The sequence below is a fragment of the Meriones unguiculatus genome, chromosome 1 (genome assembly GCF_030254825.1).
Source record: "Meriones unguiculatus strain TT.TT164.6M chromosome 1, Bangor_MerUng_6.1, whole genome shotgun sequence".
In the NCBI taxonomy this organism is placed as follows: Eukaryota; Metazoa; Chordata; class Mammalia; order Rodentia; family Muridae; genus Meriones; species Meriones unguiculatus.
This window is the reverse complement of record NC_083349.1, coordinates 180,096,315-180,107,623: the sequence shown is the minus strand read 5'-3', so window position 1 is coordinate 180,107,623 and position 11,309 is coordinate 180,096,315. Positions and strand designations below refer to the sequence as shown.

At 47.1% G+C, this 11,309-nt stretch overlaps 1 protein-coding gene across 1 annotated transcript; it reads left to right on the top strand.

Moving 5' to 3' along the window:
• Positions 1-695: 695 nt before the first annotated feature.
• Upk2 (uroplakin 2) lies at positions 696-2,687 on the top strand. Its single transcript, XM_021637965.2, has 5 exons — positions 696-961; positions 1,364-1,495; positions 1,624-1,762; positions 1,966-2,036; positions 2,389-2,687. The coding sequence occupies exons 1-5, from the start codon at positions 886-888 to the stop codon at positions 2,523-2,525; spliced, it is 555 nt and encodes a 184-aa protein (XP_021493640.1). The 5' UTR covers positions 696-885; the 3' UTR covers positions 2,526-2,687.
• The last annotated feature ends 8,622 nt before the right edge of the window (positions 2,688-11,309 follow it).

Genomic DNA, 11,309 nt, shown 5'->3' with positions numbered 1-11,309 from the left:
TCACAGAGATTCCCCTGCCTCTGTCTTCCCAGTGCTGGAATTGAAGGTGTGAACCACTTTGTTCCACTTGACTTGTTTTGAGACAGGGTCTCACTGTGTAGCCCAGGCTGGCCTGGAGCTCAAGATCCTCCTGTCTCTTGTTTTCTGAGGTGTTTTTGTTTGCTTGTTTGTTTGTTTTCCTTTACTCTCCACTGGCTGAACAAATGCTTGCTGCCCCGTCTGTTTGTGTCTACTTGCTGTACTGGCCCAGTGTCTACCCCTCTGGAAGCCTTCCCTGACCGCCCTTGTCCCCACACTCTGGAGAAACCTGAAGGCTCACACTGACATGATCAGCTTCTCCCAGAGCAGCCGTTTCTCTGGCCTCAGTCAACATCAGAAATTAGAAATCTGGCTGCACTTATCCCCACCCTACACAACCAAACTCCTTCTCTCCCGTTCTTACTAACCAAAGCCTTTTCAACCCTTGGGGGTTTTCCTACACCACAATGAAATTTAAGAACTCATGGCCCTTCTAGCAAAACTCCTACCTCCTCGGGGAGGGCAGCCTCTACATTCGATGCTGCAGACACACAGCCAGGGGAACCCTGTGCTTCAGACATGAGGATTCCAGAAGGAGGAGTCATCTTCTGCTGCAGCTAGATAGGCTGCCAGGAGCCAGCGAGGGCTTCCCCCTTTGGGCCTGAGGACCAGCTCCCCATCCTGAAAAACCTGTCTGGGGGCCCTTCCTGAGGCTACAGTGCCCAAGGGGGCAAGTTGGACTGGATTCCCAGCAGCCCCTCCCACCCCAAGACAAAATCAGCCACCCGGAGGCAGGACCTCATTGGCCCCAGGAAGCCCCAGCCTGCCAGCACCTGTTCCAGGATCCGGTTCCCAGCACGGAGCAGTATGGCATCCACACTGCCTGTTCAGACCTTGGCCTTGATCCTGATTCTACTGGCTGTCTTAGCTCCGGGGGCTGCAGGTCTCTTGCTGGTGGGAGTGAGGAGGGTTTCGGGGCTCTAGACATTGTCTCTCCCAGGGCTCTCAAAGAAAGTGTTGGTCTAGCTGGTTGGGGTTGAGGGCTAGTGATGGCAGTGACCAGGTGACAAATTTCTGGGCTTCTTCCCAGACCTAGAAGTAGAGGAGTGTGGAGAAAGCTCCAAGGTTTGTGTGGGTGGAGTGAGACTGGGAGCGACCCGGTGCCAGTGTCTAGACTGTCTCCCAGGCAGCACCGAGTACCACCATCTGCAGCTCAAGCCTGCCATCTGGCGGTTAGATCCACACAGGCCTGTTCCGACTTTGCGCCTTCACCAATGACCCGTGGTCAGATCCCAGTTGAGAGGGGGGCTAACTCAGTCTGAGTTCCCGCCTGGTTTCCCGACAGACTTCAACATCTCAAGCCTCTCTGGTGTGCTATCTCCGGCGCTAACAGAAAGCCTGCTGGTTGCCTTGCCCCCATGTCACCTCACGGGAGGAAATGCCACACTGATGGTCCGGAGAGCCAACGACAGCAAAGGTTGGCCTCCCTATACCCATTTATCACCCCCTCCCCATACTAACCCCTCTTAGGGTACCCATAAACGACCCGCTCTCCATGGGACTGCTAGCAACCTGATCCTGCCTTTCGCTCCCATTTCCCAACAGTGATTAAATCAAGCTTTGTGGTGCCTCCATGCCGTGGGCGCAGGGAGCTCGTGAGCGTGGTGGACAGTGGAGCTGGCTTCACCGTCACACGGCTCAGCGCATATCAGGTGACAAACCTAACTCCAGGAACCAAATACTAGTAGGTACCGGACGAACACGTGGGAGTGGGGTACAGAAAGGGAAGCGGGGAGGTGCTGGTAAGCATGGGGAAGAGAGAGAGCCCAGGAAAAGGGTAGGAAATGTGAGCCTCCACCCCAGGAGGGTACAGACGGGAGGCATAGCTATGAAGGTGCCAAATCCGTACTGGGGATCTCCGCTTTCTTTCATCTCCCACCCCTAAAGCATATCCTACCGAGTCCGAAAGGGGGCATCCACCGAATCCAGTCCAGAGACCCCGATGTCCACGCTTCCTCGTGAGTAAAATGCCTACTCTCTCACACCTCACTGTCCACACACCTCCTTGAGTTCCAGGCTTTATCCTCTAGAGCAAGTTAGCCAAACTGTTTTCAGCTCTCTCTCTCTCTCCCGCTGAGTGTTTGGTATGGCCACCTCCTGTTCACTCATCTGCTGAACTAAAGGCTCTGTGTACGGAGAGATGATGTCCTATTAAATCTCCTTGGTGACTCAGAAGTGTTGCTGTGAGGGGTCCATGTTTGCTTGACTGCTTGGCTCAATGAATCAGTTGGACTGATGATGCTGGCTGCTTGGATGACTCAGCTGTGGGGCCCTCCAACTCACAGAGGTTTTCCTATCTTTTCCTGACAGGGAAGAACATGGAGTCTATCGGGTTAGGAATGGCAAGGACGGGAGGCATGGTTGTCATCACAGTGTTGCTGTCTGTCGCCATGTTCCTGTTGGTGGTGGGCCTTATCATTGCCCTGGCACTGGGTGCCCGAAAATGAGGTTTCTCCTGCATCTAGGCTCCCCCAAGAAATCCAGCTTATCTGCTCTCAGGCTTCAGTCAGTGCCTCCCTGCCTCCCTCCACTGAGTCCTTTCCTAACCATGTCCCTCTCTCTGCTCTGGGTATCACCTTCCAACACTCCCTGCAGTCCCTCGTCGCAGTCCCGCCAGAGCTGACTTTTCTCTTCCATGTGCTTAGTTCTCACAATAAAGGCTGAGCCACGTCTGTGTGAGCAACCCCTCTCATGGGCTCCCCTCATGCGCAATCTGTGGCCTCAGTGTCAGTGGTGGATTGTGTCATTCTACCCCACCCTAAGCCTCAAGGGTGACTTTTCCCAGGAGGGAGGCAAGCTGAGGCAGAGGTAATGACAGAGCTCCGAACCCCACACTTGGGGTACAGGTCAGTAGATGATCGGAGCAGGATCTGGGCTGGGCTGGGGGTAGAAGCTGGATCACCTCACCGCGTAGGGGCACAGCATGGAAGCAGGCCACACTTGGGGAAGTACTACAGGAAACACAGAGACAGGGCAGGGCATGGGTAAGAACATGCTAAAGGGTGCTAGAACCAAGAGCTGAGGTGGAAGCACCCTGGCAGGAGGAATATCACCCCATAAGTTTTTTTATTATTATTATTTATTTTTGTTCTATGAAGGTTTTAGTGTGTGTATGTGTGTGTGTGTGTGTGTGTGATGTGATGTGCATATGCTAGATTGAATATGTTGAAGACCACTTTTGGGGGAGGCCATTTGCTCCTTCCATGTGTGTTGCGTTCCAGGAATCACTCGGTTTTTTAGGTTTTCACAAGCATTGTTACCCGCCGGGACATCTCCCTGGTCTTCCTTCTCCATTTTGGTTCTGGCCAATGTGTATTCTGATGAGAAGTGACCTTTACTTCGCCGGTGGGGTGAAAACCCCAGCCTGTAAGGTGGTCTTCTGGCCAGACCCAAAACACATAGCTCCCCCTCACCTTTTATCACCATGTCTCACTAGCCTGCTTTCTTTCTTGCCACAGGGCCTTTGCACAGAGAATCTCATGTGGCTAGACTGCCCCTGTTTTCATAGCTCACTGCTCCTTTTCCAGAAAAGTTTTGTTTGTTTGTTTGCTTGTTTGTTTTTAAGACAGGGTTTCTCTGTGTAGCTTTGGTTGTCTTGGACTAGCTTTGTAAACCAGGCTGGCCTCGAACTCACAGAGACCCACCTGCTTCTGTTTCCCCAAGTGCTGGAATCACAGGTGCGCACCACCACGCCTGGCTCCAGAAAGGTTTCTCTCCTTCCTCTACCTTCTAATCCCTGTCTTGCCCCACAGTGTTACCATGGCACACAACATCTTGTGTGATAGTTGTCTTTTCCTCCAGAGTGCCAGGGCCCTGAGACCAACTACTTTGATCTTAGGGACCTGCAATACCTACTTTCACAGTAGACACTCAGTAAACATCTGTTGGTCTCAACTCTTGGGAGGTTCCAAGCCTGGGCTATATAGTAAGTTCCAGAACAGCCTGGGCTACAGAGAAAGACAAAGGGAGGTGAGATAGTTCAGAAGTTAAAGCTCTTGCCAGGCAAGCAGAAGGACATGAGTTCAGTCCCCAGAACCCACATAAAAGTGCAAGGAGAGACTGAACCACAAAGATGTTCTCATACCTCCACACAAGAGAACCTCACCCCATCATGAATGCACATACACACATGTAATCATAATAAACTTATTTTAAAAATTAAAAACAGAGCCAGGCACAGTGGCCCATGCCTATAATCCCAGCACTTGGGGAGGCAGATGCAGGTGGATCTCTGTGAGTTCGAGGCCAGTCTGGTCTACAAAGCAAGTCCAGGATAGCTAGGGCTACATAGAGAAACCCTCAACAAACAAACAAACAGAAATAGCTGGGCAAGGTGGCATATGCCTGCAATCCCAGCACTCCAGGAGGCATAAGCAGCCAGATCTCTTCAAGTTTGAGGCCAGCCTGGTCTACAAAAGGAGTCCAGGACAGCCAGGGCTTGTCACACAGAAAAACCCTGTCTTGAAAAAAAGAAAACAAAATAAAATCTTTAAAATGTAAAACAAAACAAGCCCAGTGGTGGTGGCCCATGCCTTTAAGATCAGCACTTAAAGGAGGCAGAGACAGGTGGATCCTCTGAGTTCCAGGACAGCCTCATCTACAGAGCCAGTTCCAGGACAGCCAGGGATATAAAGAGAAACCCTGCCTTGACAAACCAAAACCAACCAACTAAACCAAAAATAACAAAACAAACCACCACCACCACCAACAACAACAAAAACCCAAAATAGAATACTTGTGAACAAATCACTGAATCGGAAGCCCCTAAAGAGAATAAAGGATGGGAACACGCCAAACATAATATTTGAAAGCCATCAGCCAGGAGTCATAGAGGGATAGAAACAAACATCCTGGAACAATGCGGTGGGTTTTATTATTTGTTTACTTGGGGATAGGGATCTAGGCCAGGGTTTCACTTTGTGCTCCAGGCTGGCCTTATAGATCCTCCTGCTTTAGCCTCCCGAGCTTTGGGATGACAGGTGTGAATCACCAAAACCAGCTGGAACCATAGTCTCTCAAAATTAACCACGGAGCTCAGAAGGAGTTGGTAAAAGAAAAGGACAGCATCGCTACCATTCTGCAAATACTTTGTGTCTCTGTGTGCCAGACGCTACAGAAGATGCCAGGCATGCACTGTGAAGACACTGTCCAGTAGATTTCCTGGCAGACAGCACAGAGTTCCCCAAGTGTGAGCAGTTAAATACATAACACGGGCCAGGTACTGTTGGCAATGCCTGTAGTCCCAGCACTCAGGAGATAGAGGCAGAAGGGTAAGAAATTCAAGGCCAGCGACCCTGTCTCAAAAAAAAAAAAAAAAAAAAAAAAAAAGAAAGAAAGAAAAGAGAGAGCAAGCAAGCAAGCAGGTATGATAGTGGCATATGCCTGCGGTTCCCAGCATGAGTGGCTGAGTTTAAGAGATCTCAAGGTTCTCCTCAAGGTTATTATGCCAGCTAGCTTTATGTCAACTTGACATAAGCTAGAGCAGCAATTCGAAACCTGTGGGTCACGACCCCTCTTTCACAAGAGTCACCCATCGAAGACTATTGAAGAACAGATATTTGCATTGTAACTCATGAGAGTATCAATAAAAATAATTGTATGGTTGGGAGTCCCCACTGCCTGTATTGGAGAAGTGCAGCAGTTAAGAAGGTTGAGACCCACTGAGCTAGAGTCAGCTGAGAAGAGGGAACCTCAACTGAAAAGAAAGGCCTCCATGAAATCAGGCTGGAGGCAAGACTGTGGGGCATTTTCTTAATTAGTGATTGATGGGGAGGGCCCAGCCCACTGTGGGTGGTGCTGTCCCCTAGGCGAGTGATTCTGGGTTCTTTAAGAAAACAAGCTGAGAAAGCCCTGCGGAGGAAATTTTGCTGACGTCTTCTTCTTCAACAGCTTTTTCCCTCAGTTCCTGGCTGTTTTGAATTTCCTGTTGCTTCCCTCAGAGGACTATGACTGTGGATATGTAAGCCAAATAAACTCTTTTCTCCCCCAATTTGCTTTGGTCATGGTGTTTCATCACGGCAATCGTAACCCTAATTAGGACAGTTATGTCAGCTACATAGTACAATGCCATCCTGGGCTACAAGAGACCCCATAAAGAAAAATTATCCCAGCACTTAGAAGGCAGAGCAGGCAGATCTCTCTAAGTTTGAACCCATCCTGAGTACCAGGGCTACATAGCGAGACAGTCTCAAAAAAAAAAAAAGAGGGTTGTAATGACTACACATGCCTGGAACCTCAGTGTTGGGGACAGAAACAAACAGATCCAGGGAACCTGCTGGCCAGCCAGGCTAGCCAAACATTAGTGTGAGACAGTCTTTGTTTTGTTTTTGGTTTTGGATTTGGTTTTAGTTTTTCGAGATAGTTTTGTAGACTAGGCTGGACTCAAACTCACAGAGGTAAGAAATTCACAGAGATCCGCCAGCCTATGCCTTCCAAGTGCTGGGATTACAGGTATGCTTCACCTGCACTAGGCTGGTGAGACCCTGTCTTAAAGGAACAGGGAGGCTTCCACTTGCAGGTGCATGGCACATACAACCACATGCTACAAAAACCAAAAGTAAGTGCTGGAGAGATGGCTCAGAGGTTAAGAGCACTGGCTGTTCTTCCAGAGGTCCTGAGTTCAATTCCCAGCAACCACATGGTGGCTCACAGCCATTTATAATAGGATCTGGTGCCCTCTTCTGGCATGCAAGTATACATTCAGACAGAACATGGTATACATAATAAATAAATCTTAAAAAAAAAAGTAAAATAAATAAAGCCAAAGTGTACTAAATGATGGAGATAATGGGAAAAGAATGGAGAATGGAAACAGAGTCCTTCCTTACCTGACTGAGTTGAAGTCTGAGGCCAGACTGCTCATGGATGGAATATGTGTCCTGAACAGGTGATTTTGGAGTTAGGCTTCTTGTATAGTAGCAGAGAGCAGGGTAACCAAAATGGTTGGATTATATAAGGAAGAGCAGCCCAGCCCACTGGGCTGGAGAGTTCAGGGTAGGGGGCTAGGCATGCCAGTCAGGAGGGCCTAGTAACAGATAAGGACTGAGGGATGCTGGGAGAACCTGGCAGCCAAGTTTGCTTTGTAGGCACCTCCGCCATTTATCTCAGGTTTCAGACATCTCTCCCCCAAGAGATTCCATGGTGCAGCAAAGCTTAGAAATGACCAAAACATGTGGCTTAGAGTTTATTACTGTTAATGTTCGTGTTTCTCTATTCTCTCTTTGGGTTCTTGTGATGGTGGTGGTGGTGGTGGTGGTGGTGGTGAACTCAGAGTATCCTGCATTCTAGGCAATGGCTCTACCACTGAGCCCTACCCTCAAGCATTGACATCATGTACCTGTATACCGTTCTGTGACCTTGGCCATGGACAGCTTGACAGAGATAAGGTTGTTCTAAAGAGAAGCCTGTGTCCCTTCTTTGTCTATCAGACTGGAACCCAGACTGGAAGGCCAGGAGGAGAGGCTGAGGGACTGGGAGTAGCCAGAGGTGAAGCCTGTCTTCCAGAGAAAGATTTACAGTCAAGTCAAACACCCTGCTGGAGCCTGGAGTTCAGGCTATGATGGGTCCGTGTGCACAGGACCACACCTGCACTGGGACTCCTCAACTTGCCTTTGTATTAGAACCCTTCAGGGCTTAAACCTTGCCTTCGAATTAGAATGCTGAAGAGGGTGGACTTTGGGGGAGGTCCAGCTCTATTTCCTTTCCCACTGTGCCTACATTGAATACATCTCTTTTCCACGTTTCCCTATTGATTTAGCTTTTTATAATTGGTCCATTGAAGATGGGTGTCTGAGCCTGGCTTGTTGGGGCTGCCTGAGATCTGATATCACCACTATTCATGTGCAGAATTTTCCTCACCTCATACTGAGGGTGAAAAGCAGAAAATGGAGATATGGCCTTAGGAGGGAGGCCCAGGAGGTCAAGGACAGCCTGGGCAAAAGGACAAGACCCCTTCTCAAAAAGGGAGAGTTGTGGGTTTGTTTTGTTTTTTGAGACACTTTTGTCCACACTGGCCTGTTCCACAGGGTGAGTATGCAGATAGAAAGCCATCCACCTGCTGGGATTGAAGACACACAGCAACAAACCTGGTCCAGTTATAATTCACCTTAAAAAAAAATAGCAATCTAGGGCTGGAGAGATGGCTCAGAGGTTAAAAACACTCACTGTTCTTCCAAGGGTCCTGAGTTCAATTCCCAACAACCACATGGTGGCTCATAACCATCTATAATAAGATCTGGTGTACAGGCAGAATGTTGTATAAATGATAAATAAATCTTAAAAAAATAGTAATCTATGTAAGGGTACTTTTGGGGGCTACTTTATTTGAATTCTTATACCTTCTTTCCAACCCTTATTCCACGCTAATCCCTTCTAACCCTCTAACACTAGGTAGGAGACAAAGGTTAGCAGGAAAAGGTGGCATAGACCTCATTAGACTACTTCCTGTTGAATAGGGGCTTTGGGTTTCTTGGGCCAAGTCTAATCTTTGTCACCAGGATATCGTCAGCTTCTTCTCCTCAAACCACAAGAGCAACCAGAAGCAGCAGGAGGAGCAGCCTCCTTTTCAGAGCATCCCCACCCTTCTCTGGGCTCTGGCACTTATACTCTCTCAAGAGTCTCCAGAATTCCAAAGTCAACTATCTGCAGGTGGCACAAATCACATCCCTGCCAGAACACAAGACATGTTATAGTCTGCTGCTGTGGACAATCTGAAGCAGCCCCATATCCCACACCTGGGATTAAAACAAAAACATACTCAGATAACATAGCTGGAGATATATATATATATACATATATGATCATATATATAGGATTTATGTATTATTTATGCAGTATTGTGCATGTGTGCTTGCACACCAGAAGAGGGCACCAGATCTCACTATAGATGGTTATGAGCCACCATGTGGTTGTTGGGAATTGAACTCAGGACATTTGAAAAGAACAGCTGGTGTTCTTAACCTCTGAGCTACGTCTCCAGCCCCATTGCTGGATTTTTTTTTTTTTTTAGAAACTAAAGTTCTCACTACAAATTTATGCTGGAAGCTTAGCTCGGGGCTACAGAACATGCTATGAGACCCTAAATTCAATCCCCAACACCATAGCACCACAACAAACAAATAAAAAAGTTAAAAATCAGAAGGTCACTCATGGTGACTCATGCTCTTTTGTTTTGGCTTTTTTTTTTTTTTTTTTTTTTTTCTTTGTTTTTTAGATGGAGTCTCTCTGTCTTAGAACTCTCTATGTAGATAGGACAGGCTGGCCTCAAACTCACTGAGATCCAATTGTGTGCACCACCAATGCCTACAGTGACCCACTCCTTTAATCCCAGCATTTGAGGGGCAGAATTCCGGGCAGTCTGGGCTGCATAGTGAGACCCAGTCTCAAAATACAAAAAAAACAAAAAAACAAAAAAAACAAAAAACAAGAACACTGTTGGGACAACTGATGAAATTTGAATAAGATCTATAAATTAAATGCAGTATTGAGTCAATGTTAAATTTTCTGATGGTCGGGGCTGGAGAGATGGCTCAGAAGTAGAGAGCACATGCTGTTCAGGAACAGGCTACCCTCTTCCAGCCTTCAAGGGTGGCCACACACGTGCGTATACACTCACTCATAGATAAAGTAAAGCTTTAAAAAACTCAGACTCAGGAAACTGGAGCGATGGCTCCACAGGACTACTCTTGCAGAGGTCCTGAGTTCAATTCCCAGCAACTACATGGTGGCTCACAACCATCTGCCTAATGGGATCTGATTCCTTCTTCTAGTATAAATGAAGCAGAACACTTATAAACATTAAAAAAAAAAAAAAAAAAGACAAAAACTCAGACTCAGCCGTAATCCCAGCACTCAGGGAGAGAGAGCGGTAGGCCAGCCTGGTCTACAAAACAAGTCCAGGACAGCCAAGGCTACACAGAGAAACCCTGTCTCAAACAAAACAAAACAAACAAAAAAACCCATGAATAAATAAATATGTCAATTCTGGATTCCTGTCTATGTAAGCTAATAGCTCTGTTTTTTTAGAAAATACCAACTACAGTGTTTCTTGGTGAAAGAATATGCTGTTGACTGAACTACTCCTAAACAACCATTAAAAATTATACACTTTCAAGGGCTGGATGTAACCTAGTAGCAGAGCAGTTGCCTGAAACACCTACAGCCCTGGGTTCTATTTCTAGCACCAATCAGTCCATCAATAATTGGACATGGTGGTGCACACCTTTAGTCCCAGAAAAGGCAGAGGCAGGTGGATCTCTGTGAGTTTGAGGAGGCGAGCCTGGTCTACTTTGGGAATTCCTAGGGCTACCCAGTGAGACCCTGTCTCAAGCAAACAAAGCTAAAAAGAAAGAAAGGAAAGATGCCTACTGAGGACTTGTAAGACAGCCCAGTGGGTAAAGGCGCTTGCCACCGAATTTGACAAATTTGACAATCTGAGTTTGATCCCTGGGACCCACATGGTGGAAGGAGAGACACAACCCCCCTAGGTTGTCCTCTGACCTCCACACGAGCACAGGGTCATGCACACATGCATGCACGCTCATACGATAAATAAAACGTAATAAAAATGTAAAAGCACATGTAATGAATGAGCTGAACACAGTGATGAATCCCACGAGTGCCTGTGATCTTGGCACTTGGCGGGGAAGGAGGATGAAAGAGCACCAGGATTTTCCAGCTAATCTCAGCACAGAGTCCATATCCAGACTCTGTGAGTACAGTCCTATTTTCAAAATGTTGAAAAGAGAAAAATGGCATGTGCAAGGTGTACCATCCCAGTCCTGAGGGAAATAACTGCTTGAATGAAGAAAAGGTTAATAAGAATGTAAAGAAATTTCTTTTTTTCGGGGGGGGGCGATAAGGGGGGTTGTTTCAAGACAGGGTTTCTCTGTGTAGCCCTGGCTGCCCTTGCCTCACTTTGTAGACCAGGTTTGCTTGGAACTCAGAGAGATCTGCCTGCCTTTGCTGGGTATAAAGAAATGTCTAAAGCTATAGAATTTTTCTGTACATTTGAAATTAAAAACAAAATTTTTAAAATCAAATTGCTGTTTAGTCTCAGCTCTACTACCTGCTAATGCTGTCATCTTAGATAAACTGTTTAAAACTTTTATGAAATATAAATGTATTGATTGATTTTTTTTTTTTTGGGTCATGGTGTGTGCCACCATGCCCGACTGAAATATAAATTTATTAAGAAATAAAATATAGTTGGGCAGTAGTGGCTCACACCTTTA